The 26,667-nt window shown below is 40.0% G+C and overlaps 1 protein-coding gene across 2 annotated transcripts in view; it reads left to right on the top strand.

Moving 5' to 3' along the window:
* Window positions 1-26,667, top strand: part of PLCB1 (phospholipase C beta 1) — an 863,757-nt gene that overhangs the window by 12,859 nt on the left and 824,231 nt on the right. For both annotated transcript variants that reach the window (XM_086335157.1, XM_086335158.1), the window contains exon 2: window positions 13,698-13,775. In XM_086335157.1, coding sequence (XP_086191283.1) covers window positions 13,698-13,775 — 78 coding nt within the window. The remainder of the gene's footprint in view (window positions 1-13,697; window positions 13,776-26,667) is intronic.

Genomic DNA, 26,667 nt, shown 5'->3' with positions numbered 1-26,667 from the left:
AAGGAATCATCTAGTGTGTGCCTCCCTCACAGTGGGTTCTTGGGAAGGGAGGCAGGCGGTCTTAGGAGGACTTGGAGGACAGTCACGCTCCCAAGACCTCTTCATGCCATGTTGAGTGTGGTGCTGGGTCCATCCTTTCATTGCTCTGAAATCTCCCGCAGTCTGAGGGACTCTGCGGCCTTCTTAACTTTGGTTTCTCCATGTGAGTTCCAGAAGCAAAACGTTTACTGTCAGCACATAGATTGCAGCCACAGGCACGCATTTCCTGTGAAGGCTAAATACGGCTTAAAGTTGAGGGTGCACTCAATTGTGATTCAATATTGGTTGAAAATTATGATGCTTAGTGTATTTACATCTCTTATTCTGGATGTTACCAGTGGCTTCTGTTTTCTGAAGATACACATTTACCCAGATTTTGCAAGGAAAATTGCCCTTAAAGAAACTCGGAAGTGTTGGGAGTGATGAACAAAGGACTGACGGTTGTGAAAACATCCTCTCTATCAGGATAATGATTCACAAGGAGAAAAATGAATATGTGAGTTTTATTGCCAAAATGAGAAAAATAGCAAGTAAAAGACATATAGTTTTAAAATATTATTAATACTAAAAATTCCACCTACACTGTTTCTTCTGTATAGAGGGAATGGAAGTTACCAGGACAATAGCATTGATGTATGTCCTTCCCCACTCCTAGTTCAAGGTACTTGGATCACCTCCATGGTCCTGCCTTCTCTTCTGTTCCTGGGGAAGCAGCGTACCTTCTCTGTGTCCGGGGGCCCATGCCTGCTGGTTTCTCTGGATCCTGGATTCATAATTATCCTCCCCTTTGACAGTGTCTGTGAAAGATTCTTCTCTGCTGACGCTCTTCTAAGAACATGGAAATACGCCTTGTAGTCCCACAAATGCAGGCGTAGACTCCAGCAGAGCCCTCCACCCACCTTCCTCTTCAGCTGCCGCCCTCCCCCTCCTCCCTTCCTCTGCAGGGAGATGCAGCTCCCCCTACCCTCTCCTCCCCTCCCACCTGTCCTCCAGAGCCTTGTTCTGCCTTTGCCACTGCTTTGGTTTCTCTTGCCAATGCTATTGGCAGGTGATATTTTGCCAGCTGATATTTTTCAGAATCGACCTTGCTTCTTTTTCTGCAGTTTCCTTCCATCCACCCTTTTGTTCAGAGTTCCTACTTTAAATGTGTATTGATGCCTCTTATAAGCTGGACATTTTGCTAGTGTTGTAGATTGATGATGATAAATGATTTGGTTCCCACCTTCATGGAGTTGATATTCTGCTAGGGGAGATAGATGCTCAGCAAATAGAGGTAAGGGATGTCACTCTACTTGTGCTAAGTACTACAGAAAAAAGTGCAAAAATACAAATGAGTGTAAGAAGTTTGGAAGGAGTCCCTAGAGAAATTCTGTGTAGGGAAAGACCTGAGTTATAAGTAGTTCTTCAGCTAACAAGAGGATGGAAGTGTGTGAGTTCGAAGGAACAGCACTGGTGAGCATCCCAAGGAGGGAGGGCACAGGGGACTTTGAAGGACAGAGAAGAATAAGCAAATGGGGAGCTCAATGGGTCGGATAATGAGGAGAGAGGGCAAGGGGTTGCATATATGCTGCTTAGGCCATTGCAGGATTTTATCACGAAGGCAATGTGAAGCCACTAAGTGAAGTTTCTCAACCTCAGCACTATTTACATTTGAGGCCAGATGATTATTTGTTAAAGAGATTGGCCTGTGCACTGTAGGATGTTCAGCAGCATCCCTGGCATCTATCTACTGGACGCCAGTAAAAAACTGCCAGTGTAACAACCAAGATTGTTTCTGGGCATGGCCAGCATTTCCCTGGAGAGCAAAACTGCCCTGGTTCAGAATCCTTGATTAAAATGTAAGCCATTGATTTAAATCTTAACTGATTAAGTGTTGAGCCAGGACCTTCCTGATACTTCAATGGTTAAAACTCTGTGCTGCCATTGCAGGGGCAGGTTTGATCCCTGGCTGGGGAACCAAGATCCCACATGCTGTATGGCATAGGCAAAGAGAGGGAGAGACAGAGAGAAAGGGAAAGAAGACATTATCATATACAAAAAGTATTGGATCACTATATGTGCGTGCACATGCACATGGCTAGTAGGCGTGTGAAAAGATGTTTATCACTTGTCATTAGTCATCAGGGAAATGCATTAATATGATAAAACCACAGTGAGATGCCACCTTACAGCCACCAGACCTACATCTATATCTTCCTGAAATGATTGGTTGGGGGATCTGGATGTTCATTTGAATCCCTGGTACAGACCTGCAGTACCTTGTGTAGTATTTGAAGGCGCATGCTTTCAACTGTTTGTTGTATTTTGTTAAAAGAGATTTTTATACTTGTCAGTAAACGGAGTTATTTTAATGGCGCTTCTCTCAACTGTTTGCCTGCTCCATCCTGGACTTTCTTCCCTCCTCCACTTTCCTGTTCTTCGGGAAATTTCAGACTGGACAGACCCTGGGGAAAAGCTTCTCATGCATGCTGTTGCACCTAGGTTTACTTCACTGATCCTAGTCTCATACTCAAACATCTAAGACCACCTTTGTTGTGTGTGTGTGTGTGTGTGTGTCTGTGTGTGTGTGTGTGTGCATGTGTATCTCACAGTCAGGGCTATGTTGCTGACATCGGTTGGGCATCACATCTGATTTTCTGCTACCCTAGGAATTCTTTTTCTCTCACACGACTCTTCCCCATCATATATGTGTTTTCCATCTTTGGCTCTGCTGCTTGTCTGAGGCAAGTCTAGGGTAATCCCTTAGAGCACGGCTGGTTCTTTTCCCTTGTTGACTCTGAAACATTGATGAGTTGAGAAGCACGCATCTCTTGCTGCTTGTGTTCTCTTGTTCAGTAGCAAGAGGATGTGGACTCACCGTGGAGTCAGGCCCACAGTCAGCCTCGGTGGGTGGGTGGGCTTTCTGACAATGTGGGCTGTGGGGCTGTGGGCTGGCCCTCAACAAAAGGCGAAATGGGTTACAGCCTTCCTGTTACAGCTTGTATCAGTTTTCTGAGGTGTCCATAAAGTAGCATGGACTGAGAAGCTTAAACTACAGAAATGTATTTTCTTATTTTTTTGGAGGCTGCATGTCTGACATAAGGTGTTGACAGAGTTGGCCCCTCCTGAGGACCCTGAGGGAAGGACTTGTTGCCTCTCTTCTCAGTTTGTAGGTGGCTGACTTCTCCCTGTGTTTCACGTCATTTTCCCTCTGTATGCGTCTGTGTCCAAATTTCTTTTTTTATAAGGACGCCAATCCTACTGAATTAGGGCCCACCTTTAATAAATTCTTTTAACTGAATCACCTCTGTGAAGATTGTCTCTAGATAAGGTTGCAGTCTGAAGCACTGCATAGCACTTGAACATATGAATTTGGAGAGGGACAATTCAGTTCATTATGTACCTGGCCTGGTAAAGGAGAGCTCAGAGAGCAGCAGTGTATTGGTTCTATTCAGATACTTGAAGAATTGACATTTGGAAGCAACTAGATTTTGGACTGCTTAGATGTTAAAACTGAATGGTAGCTGCATACATAGGAAAAAGTACTGAAACTTTCTAGCTAGAATTATCTAAACAAGTTTACTGTGAAAAAGATTTCCCTATTAAGGAGAATACTTACTGTGAGCTGCTCTGCCCAGTAGAAATATAAAATAAGTCACACTAGAAATTTAAAATTTTCTAGTGCCATATTAAACCAAGTAAAAAGAAACAGGTGAAATTAATTTTAGCAATATACTTTATTTAACCCAATATATTGATTTTCATGGACTTCCCTGGCAGCCCAGAAAGTAAAGAATCTGGCTGCAATGCAGGAGACCCGGGTTCGATCTGTGGGTTGGGAAGATCCCCTGGAAAAGGGAATGGCAACCGACTCCAGTATTCTTGCCTGGAGAATTCCATGGGCATAGGAGCCTGGCATTGTAGGTGGCTGACTTCTCCCTGTATTTCACGTCATTTTCCCTCTGTAGAGAAGGATTCCCTGTAGAAGGGAATGGCAACCCACTCCAGTATTCTTGCCTGGAGAATTGCATGGGTGTAGGAGCCCGGAAGGCTACAGTCTGTGGGGTCACAAAGAGTCTGACATGACTGAGCGACTACTGCTTTCCCACTTTCATTGATTTAAATGTATAATCAATATAATAACACATCTTGGCCAAACTTGTCACATTTCAAATGCTTTGTGGTCTCAGGTGAGCCCATATTCAGCAGCGTAGGTAGAGAGCATGCCTTCTCAATTGGGACCAAATCATCTCCAAAGAAATGAAAAGTGGTTCTTAAGGGATAAAAAGCTTAACTCTATTTATTTTATATAAAGCACAGTATACACACAATGTCTAAATAAATATTCAGAACATCTGTGATATTAACATTTCATGGAGGATGATTAGAAAACTAGATTTCAAAAGAAGCTCTTCAGCAGGTCAATAATGAAATATCACTGAGTGGCAGTGGTGTAGAGTCTATCCTAAAGGTTTAATCCCAGTACCACCCTTACTAGCTTAGCTAGGTTTCCTTGGACAAGTTAGTTAAGTTAAACCTGAGTCTATTTATCTGTAAAATGGGGATAATAATAGTGTCTACCTCTTAAAATTTTATAAATACCAAAAGAAAAAATCCATTTAAAGTTTAAACGCAACTCAGATAAAAATTTTTAGGATATGTCTGTTATTATTTGGTCAGGGAGTTTTTGTAAAGAATATTCTACTATCAGGAGGGAGTTTGGATTATTTTGTCACTGCTTACCAGTTTCTTTAGGACATTTTATTTATTTGTTATTAAAGTATGGTTGATTTATTATGTTAGTTTCAGGTGTACAGCATATTGATTCAGTATTTTTATAGATCATACCCCAGGATATGTAATTTATTTTATAGTTATTCATTTTCACATTTCATCATTTTAGTGAGATATGATTGTCATATAACATTGTATTAGCATTTATTATTGCTTTATATCAACATGAGTTGCTAAGTCAGGTCTGACTCTTTTGTGACCACGTGGCCTGTAGCCCACCAGGCTCCTCTGTCCATGGGATTTTCCAGGAAAGAGTACTGGAGTGGGTTGCCATTTCCTTCTCCAGGAGATCTTCCCAAACCAGGAACTGAACCCATGTCTCCTGCTTTGGCAGGTGGATTTTTACCGCTGAGCCACTTGAGAAGCCCTCATATCAGCACATTGATGAGCAAATCATGAGCGAATAAAGCTGTCATAGGATTTTGTTGATTGTAATATTGATTCCAGTGACTTTTTCTTGCTGTACTATCTTTCATTTTTTTTTTCCCCCAAATTGAGGTTTTATGGAGGCCTTTTACTTTGTTCCTTGACTGTCTTTTATTTGACCTAAAATCTTTTTTTGGGAACTCATGTAAATAGCAAAACAGCAGCTTATATCATTATAATACATTTCACTTTTGAGGCGTTAGAGTTGAGAGTGAAATGGTTTCTAGAAGGAAAGAGAGGTACATAGAAGTTTACTGTACATTATCCACAATTACTAACTTAAGACAGTGTGTTTATTAATTTTCTTCTTTTCAAGGTGGAAGTTTATTGGAAAAATACCTTATAACTTTAAATAAGCAAATTAAAGTTGAATTCCTGGATACAAGCCATTTACTTACAAGAAACAGGGACGTCTACATTTTAAGCTTACTGGTGTTTCTTGGCATTTGCATCATTGTATTCCTGACATCACTGAAAACTTAAGTTGAAATGCAGATTCTCAAACTCTATTCCGGTTTGAGAATATCTCCTAAATGAGAAACTTAAGAGAAAAGGCTCAAGAGTCTGTGTTTTAACAAGTCCCCCCTGTAAATCTGATGCACCAAAAGTTTGAAAACCACTGTCCTATGGAATAGACATAGATATTGATGGAGAGAGAAAGAATAAAAACTAGACCATATGAGAGTTATCTCTGTTATTCTGCAGTGAAATGCTGCAGTTGCCTTGGAAATGAAGGATGGCCATGTATTTCAAACTTCAAACTAGAGCAGATATTCTGACAAGTAAGGATATTTGATCTCTGCGTCTAGTGTCTCTATTTCTGCTTTGCCAATAAGATCATCTATACCATTTCTTTTAGATCCCATGTAGATTCTTCTAATGTATATATGCATTAATGTACAGTATTTGTTTTTCTATTCCTGACTTACTTCACTCTGTATGACACTCTCCTGGTTCATCCACATCTCTACAAATGGCACAATTTCATTCCATTTCATGGCTGAGTAATCTGTTGTATATATGTACCACAGCTTCTTTATCCATTCCTCTGTTGCTAGACATTTAGGTTGTCTTCCTAAATGTCTAGATTGCCTCCTAAATGTTTATAGACATTTAGGTTGCTTCTTAAATTGACTATTGTAAATAGCGATGTTATGAACATTGGGATTCATGTGTCTTTTTGAATTATGCATTTCTCTGGGTATAAGCCCAGTAATGGAATCACTGGGAAATATGATAGTTCTATTTTTAATTTTTAAAGGAAATTCCGTACTGTTTTCCATAGTGGCTGTATCAATGTTTACTTCCACCAACAGTGCAGGAGGGTTCCATTTTCTCCACACTCTCTCCAGCACTTATTGTTTGTAGACATTTTGATGATGGCCATTCTGACCAGGGTAAGGTGATATCTTATTTTAGTTTTGGTTTCCATTTCTCTAATAATGAGTAATGTTGAGCATCTTTTCATGTGTTCATTGGCCATCTATATGTCTTCTTTGCAGAAATGGCTACATACTCCATAGCACAGGGAACTCTATTTAATGTACTATGTTAACCTGAATGGGAAGGAAATCCAAAGGGGAGGAGTTATATGAGTACATTGACTTCCCAGGTGACCGAATGGTAAAGAATCTGTCTGCAATGCAGAAGATGCTGGAGATGTGGGTTTGATCCCTGTGTTGGGAAGATCCCTTGTAGGAGGAAATGGCAACCCACTCCAGTATTCTTGCCTGGAAAATCCCACGGGCAGAGGAGCCTAGAGGGCTACAGTCCAGGAGGTTGCAGAGAGTCAGACATGACCGAGCAGCTGAGGACATACGTATAGCTGATTCATTTTGCTGTACAGTAGAAACTAACGCAACACTGTAAAGCAACTGTGTGCCAATAAAAATTAATTTAAAAAGGAATACTTGAGGTTTGGGTTGAGTGGCTACTTCACTGGGGGGAGAAAATAGACACTTGCTGCTATATGGGAGGTGGGGAAAAAACCAGTGGAATTGAAAATGGATATTCATGTATTTCTGGGTAGGATCCTGCTTTGCATGGCAAGAATGCCAAGTCCCAGCTGATCTTGGAATGTTAGAGGTGATTATGGAGGAAGTAGGCAGAGATCCGAGATAAATGATCATTTAGCAGAAGAACTGTGGCAGGAAGAGTGGGGTCAAAACAATATTGAACAAAGGAACTTTAATTTTGGAGGAGGAGAAGGAATAAGCTAGGAATAGCAGTATCAGAAGCACCAAGACAGCCTAACACAATGTTCCAGCATATAAATTTGAGCAGTTTTACTCTGCTAACTTTAAGTATTTGATTGTCTGGGATCCTGGCAGTGAACTGTCACCAAGATTTTGATGAGAATCTTATCCAATACTCTTGTCAAACACCCTGATAAGAAAAAGAACTGACATGAGAATGACAAGTTACATCTACAGGTTAATTGCAAATTTACCTGGAAATGGGGTTGTGTGTTCTGTGAAGCCTGATGGAAACTTTTATTTCGCCCAACTCTGGAAGAGTAGGTGATGTAATGGAACTGAAAATATTGCTATAATTTATTGGAAATATTGCTCTGAACTTTTCTGCATGTAATCTCATAGGAGAAGCCTAAAATGTTTTAAAAATTATTCTTGCATTATAATATCAAATTTGTTTCCAAATGTCTTTTTTTTTACATTTAGAAATAATTCTGGAATTTTAAAATTCCAGCTGAAGTTCTATGCAGCAGCACAAGCCTTGTAAAGGATATTTTCAGACTGCACATTAAGTACGAATTTTAAGAATGTCAGGGTAAAACATAATGGCAGTTCCTCAGAAAATTAAATATAGAACTATCATATGATCCAGCTACTCCACTTCTGAGTATATATGGAAAAGAATTAAAAGCAGGGATGCAAACAGTTATTTGTAGACCATTTTCATAGCAGCATAGTTCACAATAAGAGAAGGTTGGAAACAACGCAGATGTCCATTGATGGATGAGTAAATAAAAATGATCAGATCAGATCAGATCAGTCGCTCAGTCGTGTCCGACTCTTTGCGACCCCATGAATCGCAGCACGCCAGGCCTCCCTGTCCATCACCAACCCCCGGAGTTCACTCAGACTCACGTCCATTAAATCAGTGATGCCATCCAGCCATCTCATCCTCTGTCTTCCCCTTCTCCTCCTGCCCCCAATCCCTCCCAGCATCAGAGTCTTTTCCAATGAGTCAACTCTTCGCATGAGGTGGCCAAAGTACTGGAGTTTCAGCTTTAGCATCATTCCCTCCAAAGAAATCCCAGGGCTGATCTCCTTCAGAATGGACTAGTTGAATCTCCTTGCAGTCCAAGGGGCTCTCAAGAGTCTTCTCCAACACCACAGTTCAAAAGCATCAATTCTTCAGCACTCAGCCTTCTTCACAGTCCAACTCTCACATCCATACATGACCACAGGAAAAACCATAGCCTTGACTAGACGAACCTTTGTTGGCAAAGTAATGTCTCTGCTTTTGAATATGCTATCTAGGTTGGACATAACTTTCCTTCTAAGGAGTAAGCATCTTTTAATTTCATGGCTGCAGTCACCATCTGTAGTGATTTTGGAGCCCAGAAAAATAAAGTCTGACAGTGTTTCCACTGTTTCCCCATCTATTTCTCATGAAGTGGTGGGACCGGATGCCATGATCTTCGTTTTCTGAATGTTGAGCTTTAAGCCAACTTTTTCACTCTCCACTTTCACTTTCATCAAGAGGCTTTTGAGTTCCTCTTCACTTTCTGCCATAAGTTTGGTGTCATCTGCATATCTGAGGTTCTTGATATTTCTCCCGGCAATCTTGAGTCCAGCTTGTGTTTCTTCCAGCTGGACTGGAAGAAACATTCTTTCTCATGATGTACTCTGCATAGAAGTTGAATAAACAGGGTGACAATATACAGCCTTGACGAACTCCTTTTCCTATTTGGAACAAGGCTGTTGTTCCATGTCCAGTTCTAATTGTTGCTTCCTGATCTGCATACAGATTTCTCAAGAGGCAGATCAGGCGGTCTGGTGTTCCCATCTCTTGAAGAATTTTCCACAGTTTATTGTGATCCACACAGTCAAAGGCTTTGGCATAGTCAAGAAAGCAGAAATAGATGTTTTTCTGGAACTCTCTTGCTTTTTCTATGATCCAGCGGATTTTGGCAATTTGATCTCTGGTTCCTCTGCCTTTTCTAAAACCAGCTTAAACATCAGGAAGTTCACGGTTCACATATTGCTGAAGCCTGGCTTGGAGAATTTTGAGCATTACTTAACTAGCGTGTGAGATGAGTGCATTGTGTGGTAGTTTGAGCATTCTTTGGCATTGCCTTTCTTTGGGATTGGAATGAAAACTGCCCTTTTCCAATCCTGTGGCCACTGCTGGGTTTTCCAAATTTGGTGTCATATTGAGTGCAGCACTTTCACAGCATCATCTTTCAGAATTTGGAATAGCTCAACTGGAATTCCATCACCTCCACTAGCTTTGTTCGTAGTGATGCTTTCTAAGGCCCACTTGACTTCACATTCCAGGAGGTCTGGCTCTAGGTCAGTGATCACACCATTGTGATTATCTGGGTCGTGAAGATCTTTTTTGTACAGTTCTTCTGTGTATTCTTGCCATCTCTTCTTAATATCTTCTGCTTCTGTTAGGTCCATACCATCTCTGTCCTTTATCGAGCTCATCTTTACATGAAATGTTCCTTTGGTATCTCTGATTTTCTTAAAGAGATCCCTAGTCTTTCCCATTCTGTTGTTTTCCTCTATTTCTTTGCATTGATCGCTGAAGAAGGCTTTCTTATCTCTTCTTGCTATTCTTTGAACTCTGCATTCAGATGTTTATATCTTTGCTTTTCTCCTTTGCTTTTCGCCTCTCTTCTTTTCACAGCTATTTGTAAGGCCTCCCCAGACAGCCATTTTGCTTTTTTGCATTTCTTTTCTATGGGAATGATCTTGATCCCTGTCTCCTGTACAATGTCATGAACCTCATTCCATAGTTCATCAGGCACTCCATCTATAAGATCTAGGCCCTTAAATCTATTTCTCACTTCCACTGTATAATCATAAGGGATTTGATTTAGGTCATACCTGAATGGTCTAGTGGTTTTCCCTACTTTCTTCAGTTTAAGTCTGAATTTGGCAATAAGGAGTTCATGGTCTGAGCCACAGTCAGCTCCTGGTCTTGCTTTTGCTGACTGTATAGAGCTTCTCCATCTTTGGCTGCAAAGAATATAATCAATCTGATTTCAGTGTTGACGATCTGGTGATGTCCATGTGTAGAGTCTTCTCTTGTGTTGTTGGAAGAGGGTGTTATGACCAGTGCATTTTCTTGGCAAAACTCTATTAGTCTTTGCCCTGCTTCATTCTGTATTCCAAGGCCAAATTTGCCTGTTACTCCAGGTGTTTCTTGACTTCCTACTTTTGCTTTCCAGTCCCTTCAGTCTTAAAAAGGAAGGGCATTTTGATACCTACTGTGACATGGATGAAGCTTGAGCACATTATACTGAATGAAATCGACCAGATACAAAAGGAAAAATACTTGTACGATTCTACTTATGCGTGAGTGTTAGTTTCTTAGTTGTGTCCGACTCTCTGCAACCCCATAGACTGTAGCCCACCAGGCTACTTATATGAGTTATCAAAGAGCAGTCTGGTCATAGATACAGAAATGGTGATTGTCAGGGCCCGGGGCAAAGAGGGAATGGTGAGTTAGTGTTTATTGAGTATGGAGTTTGAGTTTGGAAAGGTGAAAACGTTCTGGGGATGGGTGGTGGTCATGGTTGCATAGCAGTGTGAAAGTACATTAAATACTTTGCTTAACGAACTTAATGACATTACACTTAAAAATGGTGACTTTTATATATGTATATATAAATATATATATATTTGTGTATATATATATATTTACCCCAATAAAAAAGAATACTGTAATAGTCATTTAATATTTTAATAATTCAACTTTTAAAAGTTACTACAATAATATACTACAATAATAATAAATATTTTTATGTGCCAAGAATTGATCCAGGTGCTTTACCCAAATTACCCTATTTCAGTTCAGTTCAATTGCTCAGTCGTGTCTGACTCTTTGCGACCCCATGAATCGCAGCACACCAGGCCTCCCTGTCCATCACCAACTCCTGGAGTTCACTCAAACTCATGTCCATCAAGTCGGTGATGCCATCCAGCCATCTCATCCTCTGTAGTACCCTTCTCCTGCCCCCAATCCCTCCCAGCATCAGGGTCTTTTCCAATGAGTCAACTCTTCGCATGAGATGGCCAAAGTACTGGAGTTTCAGCTTTAGCATCATTCCTTCCAAAGAACACCCAGGACTGATCTCCTTTAGAATGGACTGGTTGGATCTCCTTGCAGTCCCAGGGACTCTCAAGAGTCTTCTCCAACACCACAGTTCAAAAGCATCAATTCTTTGGTACTGAGCTTTCTTCACAGTCCAACTCTCACATCCATTCATGACCACTGGAAAAACTATAGCCTTGACTAGACGGACCTTTGTTGGCAAAGTAATGTCTCTGCTTTTGAATATGCTGTCTAGGTTGGACATAACTTTCCTTCCAAGGAGTAAGTGTCTTTTAATTTCATGGCTGCAGTCACCATCTGCAGTGATTTTGGAGCCGAGAAAAATAAAGTCTGTCACTGTTTCCACTGTTTCCCCATCTATTTGCCATGAAGTGATGGGACCAGATGCCATGATCTTTGTTTTCTGAATGTTGAGCTTTAAGCCAACTTTTTCACTCTCCTCTTTCACTTTCATCAAAAGGCTTTTTAGTTCCTCTTCACTTTCTGCCATAAGGGTGGTGTCATCTGCATATCTGAGGTTATTGATATTTCTCCCGGCAATCTTGAGTCCAGCTTGTGCTTCTTCCAGTCCAGCGTTTCTCATGATGTACTCTGCATATAAGTTAACTAAGCAGGGTGACAATATACAGCCTTGATGTACTCCTTTTCCTATTTGGAACCAGTCTGTTGTTCCATGTCCAGTTCTAATTGTTGCTTCCTGACCTGCATACAGATTTCTCAAGAGGCAGGTCAGGTGGTCTGGTATTCCCATCTCTTTCAGAATTTTCCACAGTTTATTGTGATCCACACAGTCAAAGGCTTTGGCATAATCAATAAAGCAGAAATAAATTTTTTTCTGTCACTCTCTTGCTTTTTTGATGATCCAGCAGATGTTGGCAATTTGATCTCTGGTTCCTCTGCCTTTTCTAAAACTAGCTTGAGCATCTGGAAGTTCATGGTTCACATATTGCTGAAGCCTGGCTTGGAGAATTTTGAGCATTACTTTACTAGCATGTGAGATGAGTGCAATTGTGTGGTATTTTAAGCATTCTTTGGCATTGCCTTTCTTTGGGATAGGAATGAAATTTAATTCTAACTTAAAACCTCTGAGGGAGGAATGATTATTATCTTATTTTTTTCCCCAGTTTTTGTTGCGTACATTGAGGCACAGGGAGGGCACAGGCTGTGATTTGAGCTCAAGGGATTGGCCTGCAGTTACGAGTTGACCTGACTTTAGAGTAAAGCTTACCATGTGCACAAAGCCTTAGATCCACTCTACCCATCAGGAAGATAACTCTAAATTCCAAAATTATCTCTGCAAGTTCTAAATTTATTACAGATCTTTTTGATCAAGAGGATATGACGTACCACAGTTATAATGTGTATGAAAAAGTTGGAATAAACTGGTTATTTATGTCTCTTTAAAAAAAATGCAATCCCTGCAAAGACCTCAGTGTTTCAGTATAAAAATCCATATCCAGTGACATGTGTTTTTTTGTGCAGATGGTATGCCTCTGTGAAAATTGTCAAAAGAAAAGAACACGTATTTTAGAAATGTTAAATATTGTAATTACAATGCAGGCAGTTTTTGCTTTGTAATACGCATGCTTTAAACTCAGAAGACTATGATGTTTTTTTATTGTGTGAAATTTAAATTTGAAACAATTTTGTGTATAGCTTTCTGAAAATGTAGAAGATGGCCTTATTTACTGTTACCTTGGAAATAGCAATACCTAAATGCTGTGTTAACTCTCTTTAGTACAATTAAGATCATTTTATAGAGCAAATGTAGTTTAACATAATATCCTCAAGCATGGATTTTAATTAATTTTAATCATATAAAGTGTGTAATGTTTAGTGTTGTATTTGGAAAACTAAATATAGCTTTTTAATAGAAAACATGCCAATGCCTTTAAAAACGTGCCTCAATCAATAAATACATGCATCACTGACCTTTTACTTTTTAAATAGTATTCTAATTATGAGGAGAGCATCTCCAGTTATGTAATTAATAATCCTCTGATGTTAAAGATATCATGTTAGTTTTTTGAAAGTTTTACTAATATCGATGGTCTTGGAGAAACTCTTAATTGCTAACTTGTTAAGTCATCCCAGGTAAGACTTTCTACTGTGGCATATATTGATACACATGTGTTTTCTTACACTTCTAGGACTCCACTGTTGTCACTCCGATTATTTTGAGGACTGACCCTCAGGGATTTTTCTTTTACTGGACAGATCAAAACAAGGTAAGAAGTGAGATATGTCTCTTTTACATTTTCCAGCGAGTTGTTGATTTGCAAAGTATTCAGGTTTCTATTTGTTTCATGGATGACTCTTTGTAATTTATTTAAAGATTCTACTTAAAAAGAATGCCTAAAATGGAAATGTCTGGAGAGTTTCCAAGGACTGTAGCCTGAAGTATTAGATGTGCTAAATCCTAGAACATTTGGCACTTTTCAGGACAAGAGCACGGAACCGTGAATTGCATTTGTTGTAGAGGGAAGTTAGTCGGTGTTACTGCTGTAAGTCTCCCCCCAGCTCTATCCATAGGGAATGAAGAAAAGGGATGAGAGAGCCCCTGTGGCCCAATGACTGTAACTGTGACTTTCCCTTTCTCTTCCTCTGCCCTTTGTTGCTTAGGCAGCCTCCCAGCCTCGTCAGGAATTTGGCTTTGATAATTGGTTCACATTAGAAAATCAGGAATAAAAGTCTTTCCATTTTTGGGAATTTTTTCCTGTTTTAGCTTTCTGTCCACCATATCATAAATTTAGAATCTCATTTATTATGGAACCAATTGAGCTGATTCCATATTGAATTATTAAAAAGTAGAATGTCTGCAGATCATAAAATTTATTTGGAGTTTAACAGGCAGTTAGACCGGACTATTCATAGAAAGTGGTTATTATTTCAATAGACAATGCTGTGGTTCTGCACTTGAATCTCCAAGGCGACTGACCACAGTATATTTTGGTCCTGTAAGTTCTGATATTTGGAAAGATGGGGCAGGTTTTATTGAGATTTGCCAAAGTGATACTGAAACGATAAAATATCTGGACCAAATTGTGAGGCACTATTAACCTTTTCACATCCTGGTGTTACGCCTCTATATCCAGGGTTATTGGCTGTCAGCCTAGCTTTCTGCCTTTAGGGGCGACCTGGACTTCATCAGTGAGTAATGGTACAGAGACTGCTCTGTGCAGTGGCTCGTTTGGGGTCAGGTTGGAGCCCGGGGGAATTCTTAGGGGGCTGGAAAGTAATATATGGCCCCCAGGGTGGGTCCTGAATGTGTCTCTTTAACATATCTTCCAAAGGACAGATTTTACCTGTATTGTCCTGGAGCTGCTTTCTGAATATGGGCCTTATAGTCACCTCTGGCGATAGACGTGGGGCCACAGATATAGACCCCAAGCTAATGTCAAAAGCCGCGTTTGAGTAAGATTTCATACTGACTGTTCATGTTTATTACTGGGTGTGTTAATCACTTTGGCTTTGACATTCTGTTTGGTTTCCTGCTGTTATGTATAAAACAATGGCTTGAAAGGGTTCTTTTTCTTTTTTTTTTTCCTCCTAAAGGCTATTTTTAGAACTGTTGAAGCTATATTCATGAAAGATATATTTATAATGCTTAGAGCATTTTTAAAGTTGGGTATTTGTACAAGAGACTGGACTGTCAGTTTGATTTTTCAGCTTGTAAATCAAGCTTCTACAAAAGCAGCAGAAGATATTTTGGGGATTTTAAATAATTCATAGCAACTCAGTTAAGCTCCCCTTTAAAACCAATCATAAATATTTCTTTGCTTGAGAAAGAGAAAGTGTTTAGGACCAGAGGCTCTTTGATGTACATCTCTTGTTCCATGAACCCAGTATTTTGACTAATGCTTATTTTCAAATATAGGAAAAAAACTCAGTTTTTGAATACAGACCATTTTCTCTTGGTTGTAATGCAGTTTATGACCAGATGAAACAGATGTTGTGGTAGCAATACTTCTGTCTTTTTATTACTTTTCTTTTCATGAGCATCAATCTTTCAGTTCTAGCCAAGAGATGGTAGTTTCATTTTTCACTTTCCACTTTCTAAGTCAACCATCAGTCATATATCAGAGTTTGGAGGTTTGTTTTTTTTAATGATCATATATTAATATCTAAAAGATGAGGTAATTTAAGAAAAAATGAAACTTTACATGATTCCAAGTTTGTAATCTTCTGGCTTTAAGCCCAGTTCTAGAGCCAGAGAGAGTGATGAGTCCACTTCTAGGAGATGGACCCCTGTGAGTGATGTATTAGCAGCTTAAATGCATGTGAGCAGAGATGGTGCTCACAGGTGAGCAGTGGCAAGCAAGCTTTAAGTCCATGTTTTTGCATAACATTATTTGAAGGGATGGGTTGAATGTTGCAATCATGATATTGCTTAGAGGCCCACTTTCTTTAAAATATTTTAATTGACAGTTAGTCTTAGTGATGTGAATCTATCACATGTACTACAGAGTTTACATCTCGGAAAAAAAAATATGATACTTTTTAAAGTTTATCCCCCGATTCCCTCCTCACTTCTGCTTGAAAGCTTGCATTGGTATCTGTGTGATTCACCTCTTTTCCCTGGAGCTTCTTCTTTCATCTTTGTCCGTGTTTCTCCTTGGTCCATGAAGCCTGTACCAAAGTCCTTTGTTTTTTAAAATGTTTATTTTTAGTTGGAGGATAATTGTTTTACAATGTTGTATTGGTTTCTGCTGCACAACAAACATTGGTTTCTGCTGACTCACCTTTCCGTATACATAGACCCCCTCCCTCTGGAGCCCCCTCCCACCTCCCCCATCCCCCTAAGTTATCACCGAGCACCAGCTGAGCTCCCTGTTTTATGAAGCTCTTTGATTAGTGATCAGTTGAAGCCTAGTCTGCTCAGAGGTGAGCTGAGTGGCTTAAGAAGTAAAGAATATTGTTACAGGATTTTCTTTTTATAGCCATCAAATGTGAGGGTTCTTATCCAGATGCTCTCTCCTGTCCTGACCACACTGTACCATGGACCACTGATTTGAAGCCAGTGATTTTGCTCTTTGTGAACCTTGACACGTGTCCTATAACCCAGCCTTTGATTTGCCACCATAGAATTGGTAGGTGGCAAAGAAGATTGATAACCCAGATAACAGATTGGAGAATGTAAAAAACCAGAGCTGGCTTTTAGGTAGCAGAAATGTGTTTCTAATAACTTTAGGTAGCAGAAATGTGCTTCTGATGAAACATTGAAGGCATGTTTGGGGGTTGGTGGGGAGCAGATAAACATGAACATCATCTTAAGGGAAATGTTCATCCTTGGTATCAGCTCTGGGCTTATTCTAATCATTCTTTCCCTTTTAATGTTGGCTCTGTAAATTTTACTGACTGTAATTAGCAGAAACGAGATTCTGAATATGACTATCTTAAGCATGGGGTGTTTTCTTATGTCAGTGCGTGTCATGTGAAGAGGATCAGTTTATTTGTGATCATGAGTGAGAAAGGGCTCTTGTACAGGCTGAGTATGGAAGAGGTTTCCTGAATTAAATTATGACTTTTCTTTGGAGCTATGCCGTGTCAGGACCGGAAACCAAGGTAGGAAGCATTATCCATGAAAAACATGTGAACTACAAGAAGAATCTGTATGGGAGCCAAAGAAGAAAAGGGGGGTTCATGTAAAAGGTGAACCCAAACATAGTCTGTTAGAATATGAAACAAAGTAGACCTCTGCCTTGCAACCTGAGGCCCTGACCCTGGGCCAAGATTGGTGTAAAAATAAAACTAGTCACCACCAGTTCAGATACAAGAAGTTCAGTATAGTTTAGTAAACTCTTCCTTGTATCCCTAAAACAGGAACTTGGGGAAGGGGAAAGAGGATCACATAATGAAATTAAAAAGGAAGAGAAGGAGAGATACACGTTTTAAAGGAAGCATTCCTACTACTTGATCTTTTTCTGTTACAGATATTTATTTTTCTTTTTGTTGCTAACCTGCAAATATTAATAGGTTCTTTTTGTAAGAGAGTAAAGCACTGTTGATGTCCTTGACTCCTCCCCACCTTTGACCACAATCCTGGCCTTGTCCAAAGTCAACTGCTGGTGGGACTTGCCTGGTGATCCAGTGGATAAGACTCTGCAGAGGACCCAGGTTTGATCCCTGAATAGGCAACTAAAATCCCACAAACTGTGCAGTGCAGTGTGAAGTCAACTGCTGGGAACAGCTTCATGGTATATTTCCAGGTCTCTCTTTAATGAATTTGTGTGTGTATTAACTGTGGAAATATTTTGTTTTGTTTATATCCATCTGTATCCTAAATAACATCATTCTATTTTTATTTTTCCACACACTTGATTTTCACTTTACAGTATGTCTTACAGAACTTTTCATGTAAGTACATGTGTATCCACTTTATTATTCTTATACCTCTATAATATCCCGTGGAATGGCTGTGTGTTTAGTCACTCAGTTATGTCCAACTTTCTGCAACCCCATAGATTGTAGCACACCAGGCTCCTCTGTCCAGGAAATGTTCCAGACATCAGTACTGGAGTGGGTTGCTATTCCCTGCTCCAGGGGATGTTCCTGATCCAAGGATTGAACCTTAGTATCTTGCGTCTCCTGCATTGACAGGTGGATTCTTTGCCACTGTGTCACCTGAGAGGCCCAGGGAATGGATGACCAAATTTTATTTAACAATAAAATATTCTCCTTGGTGGACTCTTGGTATTTGTTTCTAGTTTGGGGCTACACGAAAACAGTCTTGTACTTTGGAGTAATACTTCGTCTTATGTATCTCTCTCTGAGTATATGGGTCAGGCATCCCTGAGGTAAATTTTGAGAAGTACAGTTGCTGATTGAAGGCTATATATATCCTAAATTTTACTTAATGATTGTGTCATTTTATAGCTTTTCCAGTCTTGTGTGAGAGGAACTTTTTCCTCAATTCCCACCAACACTATTAAGAAACATTTTAATTTTTGTCAATTTGATGCAACCATTGTATCTCTGCTCTGATTTGCTGTTGCCTGATTTGCTACTGAGCAAATTTGCTACTGTGTACATTTTCCAGCATTATGGGCAATTTCTGTTTCCTCTTACATCAATAACCTGCTTAAATTCTTTGCCTTGTGTTGAGAGTTGTCCGTTTATTTCTGGATGTTAATCCTTTAGCTGTTAGGGATATTTCAAACACTTTCTTCTTGTCTGTGGCTTATCTTTGAATTTCTTAACTTTTATACATGACAAAAGATGACTTGACATTTTCAAATTTGGTATATTCGCATTCCAACTTTTTTTTTTTTTTTTTGCTTTATTTAAGATTTTTCTTATTCATTATACTCTTACCCATCATTTTTATTAGTTCAGATTTTTAATTCATGTAAAATTGTCTTAGTCCATTTGAGCTGCTGTAACAAAACACTGTAGAATGGGTAGTTCATAAATGACATATTTCTTACAGTTCAGGAGGCTTGAAGTCCAAGACCAGGGTATCAGCATGGCCCAGAGTGACCCCTCTTCTGTGCTGCAGATTTCTTGTGTCCTCATATGGTGGAGAGGGCTAAGGGTCTCTGGGTTGGTGCTTAATCACTTAGTCGTGTCCAACTCTTCACAGCCCCTCTTCTGTGCTGCAGATTTCTTGTGTCCTCATATGGTGGAGAGGGCTAAGGGTCTCTGGGTTGGTGCTTAATCACTTAGTCATGTCCAACTCTTCACAGCCCCTCTTCTGTGCTGCAGATTTCTTGTGTCCTCATATGGTGGAGAGGGCTAAGGGTCTCTGGGTTGGTGCTTAATCACTTAGTCGTGTCCAACTCTTCACAGCCCCATGGAGTGTAGCCCGCCAGGCTCCTGTGTCCATGGGGTTTCCCAGGCAAGAATACTGGCATGGGCTGCTATTTCTTCCTCCAGGGGATCTTCCTGACCCCGGGGTTGAACCTGAGTCTCCTGCATTGCAGGTGGATTCTTTACCATTGAGCCACCAGGGAAGCCTGAGGATCCCTCTGGAGCTTTTTTTATAAGGGTACTAATCCGATCAAGGAGAACTCTGCCCTCAGGACCTAATCACCTGCCAAAGGCCCAATCTCCTAATACCATCCTTGGGTATTAGGTGTTCAACATAAGGATTTGGCATGGAGTGTGGGGACATAAACATTCAGACCATAGCAATGATATCATGTATTTTGAGGACTGATGATCTCAGAAATCTAATTTCTTCAAATGGTTAGTCCTGTCTTTGGGTGGTCCCTGTTTTTTCTGGTTGGAACTGGTATCACTATCTGGCATGTAATTTTCTTCTGGCTGGGGTGTGGAGGGTATGGGAAGTGCGAACTATGATGGCAAATTGTCCTGATTAGATGTTCCCACTTCACTCCCAATGCTGACACCTCCCCCACCTGGTTTGGGTGGTCCAGATCTATTCCTGTTTTAATGCCTGTTTCTGGGGTGTCACCTCCTACTTGGTTTTTATTCCATTTATCTTCTGCCTTCCATGCTTTCTGATTCAAGAAGTACAACACCTTCTGTTTACCCATGATTCTAGATTATAGACATACGTTTATGCCTGTGTATTCAGTCATTTCTAGGGAACAGGACATGGGAGGACTCCACCATCTGTTCCATCTGTTGTCTTGTTCTGGCCTATTATTTTGCATGAGACAGTCATTGGGGATCCTTCAAAGTGGTAAGTTTCTGTTAATTAAAACTATAGACTGCCTTCTCTTATAGTAACCTTATATTTCTATACTGAGTTCAAATGCAAAGTTCAGAAATTACATATTTACATATTACATGGTGATATTTTTCAGCAAAGAAGTCAAGAGTTTGTAAATATTTAAACTGTTGTATCATAAACCTCTATAAAAAAAGCTAGTAATATTGTGTTAAAAAATAGTCTGGGCTCCATAAAGAACCACCAGGCACCACAGATTTTATTAATCATTGTTTATCAACAGCACTTCTTCTTTCACACACACTTCTCTAGAATATACCAGAAACATCAGTTTTGAACTTTCTTGTCTATGGTAATTGGGGTAGGACACTCAACTGTCCATTGAGCACAACAATGTGATTATAAATTAAAAGATCAGCTCTACACACTTTTATTTGGTAGCTTCCCCCGAACCCTGAAACAATAGCTGATTTATCTCAGAAAACAATGCAGAGCATGTGCATATCACTGCTGGAAGGCTGGTATCTTTGCTAGGCCTGTAGCAGGACGCCAGTCATTGCCAACAAGCAGCAGCATCAATGGATTAAGTCCTTTCCTTCACCTTCACCAGGTTTCCTTCACGTAAAGAAATTAATAGACACAACATAGTCCCAACTCTAAACCCCAGTCCTTACTGCTCCTGTGGCTGAGAGTTAGACCCCAGTGCCTTTTGCATTCCTTTGCTTTTTTTGACCTCTGGAGCTCATGACACTGCCTGGGAGCTGACACCCATACAAGAGACAACTGTACACATGGATGTCACCAGACGGTCAATACCGAAATCAGATTGATTGTATTTGCCGCTGAAGATGGAGAACCTCTATATAGTCAGCAAAAACAAGACCGGGAGCTGACTGTGGCTCAGATTGTGAACTCCTTATTGCCAAATTCAGACTTAAGTTGAAGAAAGCAGGGAAAACCACTAGACCATTCAGGTATGACCTAAATCAAATCCCTTACAATGATACAGTGGAAGTGACAAATAGATTCAAGGGATTAGATTTGATAGACAGAGTGCCTGAAGAACTGTGGACGGATCTTCATGACCCAGATAACTGCAATGGTGTGATCACTCAGCTAGAACCAGACATCCTGGAATGTCAAGTGGGACTTAGGAAGCATCACTACGAACAAAGCTAGTGAGGTGATGGAATTCCAGCTGAACTATTTCAAATCTTAAAATATGATGCTGTGAAAGTGCTGCAGTCAATATGCCAGCACACTTGGAAAACTCAGCAGTGGCCACAGGGCTGGAAAAGGTCAGTTTTCATTTCAATCCCAAAGAAAGGCAATGCCAAAGAATGTTCAAACTAATTCACAATTGCACTCATCTCACAAGCTAGCAAAATAATGCTCAAAATTTTGAACATTCTTTGGCATTGTTTTTCTGGACCTATCTTGCTTTTTCTATGATCCAACGGATGTTGGCAACTTGATCTCTGGTTCAAAAAGCAAGAGAGTTCCAGAAAAGCATCTACTTCTGCTTTATTGATTACACCAAAGCCTTTGACTCTGTGAATCACAACAAACTTTGGGAAATTCTTCAAGAGACGGGAATACCAGACCACCTTACCTGCCTCCTGAGAAATCTGTATGCAGGTCAAGAAGCAACAGTTAGAACCTAACATGGAACAATGGACTGGTTCCAAATCAGGAAAGGAGTACTTCAAGGCTGTATATTGTCACCATGCTTCTTTAACTTATGTGCGGAGTACATTATGCAAAATGCCAGGCTGATTGAAGCACAAGCTGGAATCAAGATTGCCAGGAGAGATGTCAATGACCTCAGACATGCAGATGACACCACCATTGTGGCAGAAAGCGAAGAGGAACCAAAGAACCTCTTGATGAAAGTAAAAGAGGAGAGTGAAAAACCTGACTTAAAACTCAGCGTTCAAAAAACAAAGATCATGGCATCCAGTCCCATTACTTCATGGCAAATAGATGGGGAAACATGAATACAGTGACAAGCTTTATTTTCTCGGGCTCCAAAATCACTACATATAGTGGCTGCAGCCATGAAATTAAAAGACTTGCTCCTTGAAAAAATAGCTATGACCAACCTAGACAGCATACTAAAAAACAGAGATATTACTTTGCTGACAAAGGTCCGTCTAGTCAAAGCTATAGTTTTTCCAGTAGTCATGTATGGATGTGAGAGCTGGATCATAAAGAAAGCTGAGTGCCGAAGAAATGATGTTTTTGCACTGTGATGTTGGAGATGATTCTTGAGTGTCCCTGCGACTACACAGAGTTCAAACCAGTCCATCCTAGAGGAAATCAGTCCTGAATATTTATTGGAAGGACTGATGCTGAAGCTGAAACTCCAGTACTTTCACCACCTGATGTGAAGAGTCAACTCATTAGAAAAGACCCTGAATCTGGGAAAGATTGAAGGCAGGAGGAGAAGGAGATGACAGAGGATGAGATGGTTGTATGGCATTACCTACTCGATGGACATGAGTTTGAGCAAGGTCTGGGATTTGGTGATGGACAGGGAGGCCTGGCATGCTGCAGTCCATGGTGTTGCAAAGAGTCAGACATGACTGAGTGACTGAATGAACTAACACCCACCTGAGCAAACAAGTTTGATGGGCAGATACCATAAACTTCTGGGTGGCATAACTCAAAGGTGCAAGCTTTCTGTTTTATCCTCGTGCACTCCAGAGGCAATAGGCCCCTTTACCCTCAGATGTAACTGGCTTGAGAACACACCCTTCATGGACTTCCTTCCTTTTCTGTCTCTATTCCACATGTGTCCTGGAGACACCTCTAAAATAAACTCATTTTAGTAGAATCCTCGTTTAGGAACTGCCTAACATGGATCCTTAATGTCTAACAACTTAATGGAGATGCCCCATAATTAAGGGATTTAAAAGGATTTCTTACTAAGAGGCACCGTAACTGGAACCTGTTAGGTAAATACTTTGTTTTAAGCCAGGGAGATTTTTTAGTTGAGTCTTCATATGGGAGGCCAGAACTTGAAGTCTGACTGATGTGGATTGGAGATCTAATTCTAGCTCATGTCCAGTGAGTCATATCTGATGAATCTCTTCAACCATCTGAGCCTCCATTTCCTCATCTGTAAGTGAAGTCACTCAGTCGTGTTCGACTCTTTGCAACCCCATGGACTGTAGCCTATCAGGCTCCTCCATCCATGGGATTTTCTGGGCAAGAGTGCTGGAATGGATTGCCATTTCCTTCTCCAGGGGATCTTCCCGATCCAGGGATCGAACCCAGGTCTCCTGCATTGCAGGAAGACGCTTTACCGTCTGAGCCACCAGGGAAGCTGTAAGACTGAGTGTTAACTTTCTCAGCATTGCTGTTAAATATGATACACAAAGCATGTAGCACAATGCTTTGTTGTTTAGTTGCTCAGTTTGTGTCTGACTGTTTGTGACCCCATGGACTGTAGCCTACTAGGCTCCTCTGTCCAAGAACGATGTATACCGCTTTGTAGACTCAGTCTTTGTGGTGGCTTTTTTAAGACTTAATTTTTAAATTAAATCAAAATTTAAATGTAAGTTTTCCTGAAGTATGGTTGACAAATAAACTTGTAAGATATTTAAAGTGTGCATCGTGGTGATTTAAAAAAAAATAAAAGTAAAGAAATTAATATATGTATCCATTGTGAAAGAGTTCCCTGCATCTAGTTAATTAGCACATCCATCACCTACCTCACTTATTTTCTTCTTTTTTTTGTATGAGAACATGTAGGTTCTATTTTCTGCAAATTTCATTCATATAATACAGTATTATCAACTATATTCACCATATTACACATTAGATTCTCAGCCCTTATTCATTTTGTAGTTGAAAATTCATAGCCTTTTACCAACCTCTTCCTAGTTCCCCTGGCTTCCCAGGTGGTCAGTGGTAAAGAATCTGCCTGCCAAACAGGAAGACATGGATTCGTTCTGTATCAGGAAGGTCTCCTGGAAAAGGAAATGGCAACCCACTCCCATGTTCTTGCTTGGGAAATCCCGTGGACAGAGGAGGCTGGCAGGCTGCAGTCCGTGGGGTTCCAGAGTCGGACATGGCTCAGTGTCTGAACCACCATCCCCCTGGCCCCACTGTGCCCCAGCCCCAGCACCCACATTTCTACTCTCTGTTCCTGTGAGTCTGACACCTCCGCACCTTTGAAGGTTGCACATATATGTGATGCCATGTCATATTTATCTCTCTCTGTTTGGCTTTATTTCACTTGACATAATGCCCTCAAGGTCCATTGTAGTAGTTTCTATTATTGGTATATAATTAACAGTCTCTGACTAAACAGTTAGTCCCTAACTAATTTTTAGGGACTACAAACATTCTGTTTTGAAAGCCAAGTGACTGTCTGTTTACATATATTTAAAAATATTTTTTCTTCTTGAAGGCAATAGTGATTGTTTCCTCTTTAGACTCTGTTGTGGTCTTTGATCTAAAGCATTGAGCCTTAGGTCTGTTTGAGCAAACAAGATGTTTATGTATTTCATAACATTTCAGGAGCAGAACTACAGAAGGCAAAAGAAGGGATTTATCGTTGTGAAGACTTTCCCACTGAGGGTAATCCACTAATAAATACTGCATCATAGGTGAAAGATTTTTGACCCTCAGGAATTGGAAGCATCTTGTGGAATGAACTTAAAGATGATTTAAAAGTCTTGGGTAGGAGAAATGCTATTATTCACAAGCAGACTTGGCTTCCACCATGGTTGTCTGTATCTTTTTTCCTAAGATAATCACTTTGGGATTTTCACTGCTGTATTGGCACCAGGCAGCTCCTCGTTCTCCATTCCAATAAGATCCTGAGAGAGTAAGCTTGCAGTTATTTGTGAGTATAATTTAGATAGTGGTCTGTTGGATTACTGAGGAGCAAGCCACTTTTCATCAATTTTGCTTCCAGATTAAGCTTTACTTATTTCCAACCTTTCTTTCACTGCCACAAGTCCCAGAGTTTTTGCCTCAATGAGTTCGAGCTAGTGTAGGACAGCCAGATGCTATGATTGCTTAGCCTATGTAGATGCAACAGAAGAACATGTTGTTAGAATGGAAGCCTTTACCAGGTTGTGATTCATGGTCTTTTGGTAAATGTATTTTGAAATCAAGCTGATTATTATGAAATGGCATCATTGTACTTTCTTTAGAATCGTTTTTAGGGTGTTAGTGAATTAATCTGATTTTTGTGTCTCTATCACAGCACTTCATCAGGCCGATAACAACAGCAGTGCTCATTTGAATATGTTGTAACCAGAGTTTAGAAATATATAGCACACTGGCTTTAATTCAAACTTCATCACCCCTAATATAATTTAATTACAAAATTTTGCCTCAGTTTTATGTGTTGCTTATATTTAGCTCTTCCTAGTCTTGTAGTAACAATTAAATTGGATGCTTTCCATGCTATGAAGTTATTATGATGGGTTATTTGTACCTTTTGATAAAAATTAGTTTGAGACACCAGATTAAAGGAATGTATAGAGGAAATACATCTGTATTGTTCATAATTCTATTCCTTGTTATGTGGAAACACCATTTGCCCTTATTGTGAATAGAATTCCCAGACACTTGGTATTGACCCACTGTCATGCTTCTTTGCTTGAATTATAGATGTTGTAGATAGAGTGAGCATGTTTGGTTGTCCTCTAGTTCATTTTCTTGCAAATGCAGAATTGTTTGATTCTACTGATGGGGTTCTTGTCAAACTCTTTCCATATTTAATCAGCATGGCAAGCCTCTTTTTTCCATCTGGTAAAATAAATAAAGGTGGAAAATTGTTTTACTTAAATTGTCATTTAAGTATTTACCCAAAATAGACCAAAATAAAAAATTTCCATTTTTCACATTTTATCTTTACTTTGTTTAAATAATTTTAAAAGGTTAAACAACCTGATTATTAGGAACTTGGTATCACATAAATTTCTTTTCATATGCACTAGTTCAATTTGCACACACCTTTTATCTATTGTTATTATTACTGTTATCATCATCACCAATAATAGCAATCACATATATGGAGTTTTCTGCACACCAGTCACTGCTGTGGTATATGTGTGCATGTGCATGCTGGTTTGTGTGTGTGTGTGTGTGTCGTTTCCACGAACCTGTGAGGCCAGGCCTCTTATCACTCCCGTTTCCAGGTGAGGACATTGACATATACACGAGTGCTGACCCTCATGACACAGTTCATGAAGAGAGATGGGAATAGAATCCAGGTAGCCTGGCTGTGTGTCCTGACCCTTAACTTCTTGCTTTTTAAAGATCTTGTTTAATTTGTAAAGCTGTTTTTCTCAGATTTTTTTCCCCCTTAGATCTGTCTTAAAAGAAATCTCAGTAGGCATATTGCATGTGCAAGGAAAAGGCAAACAGTGTGAAGTGGTTCTCAACTTGGGCTGCACAGGGAAACATTAAAATCACTGGGGGAGCTTCAAAAATTGTTGCTGCCTGGGTCCCATCCCCAGAGA

This window comes from Bos grunniens, chromosome 13 (genome assembly GCF_055505025.1).
Source record: "Bos grunniens cultivar Pamir isolate PY7600 chromosome 13, Bosgru_T2T1.0, whole genome shotgun sequence".
NCBI lineage: Eukaryota > Metazoa > Chordata > Mammalia > Artiodactyla > Bovidae > Bos > Bos grunniens.
The sequence above is the reverse complement of the archived record's forward strand: the minus strand, read 5'-3'. Positions and strand labels throughout refer to the sequence as shown.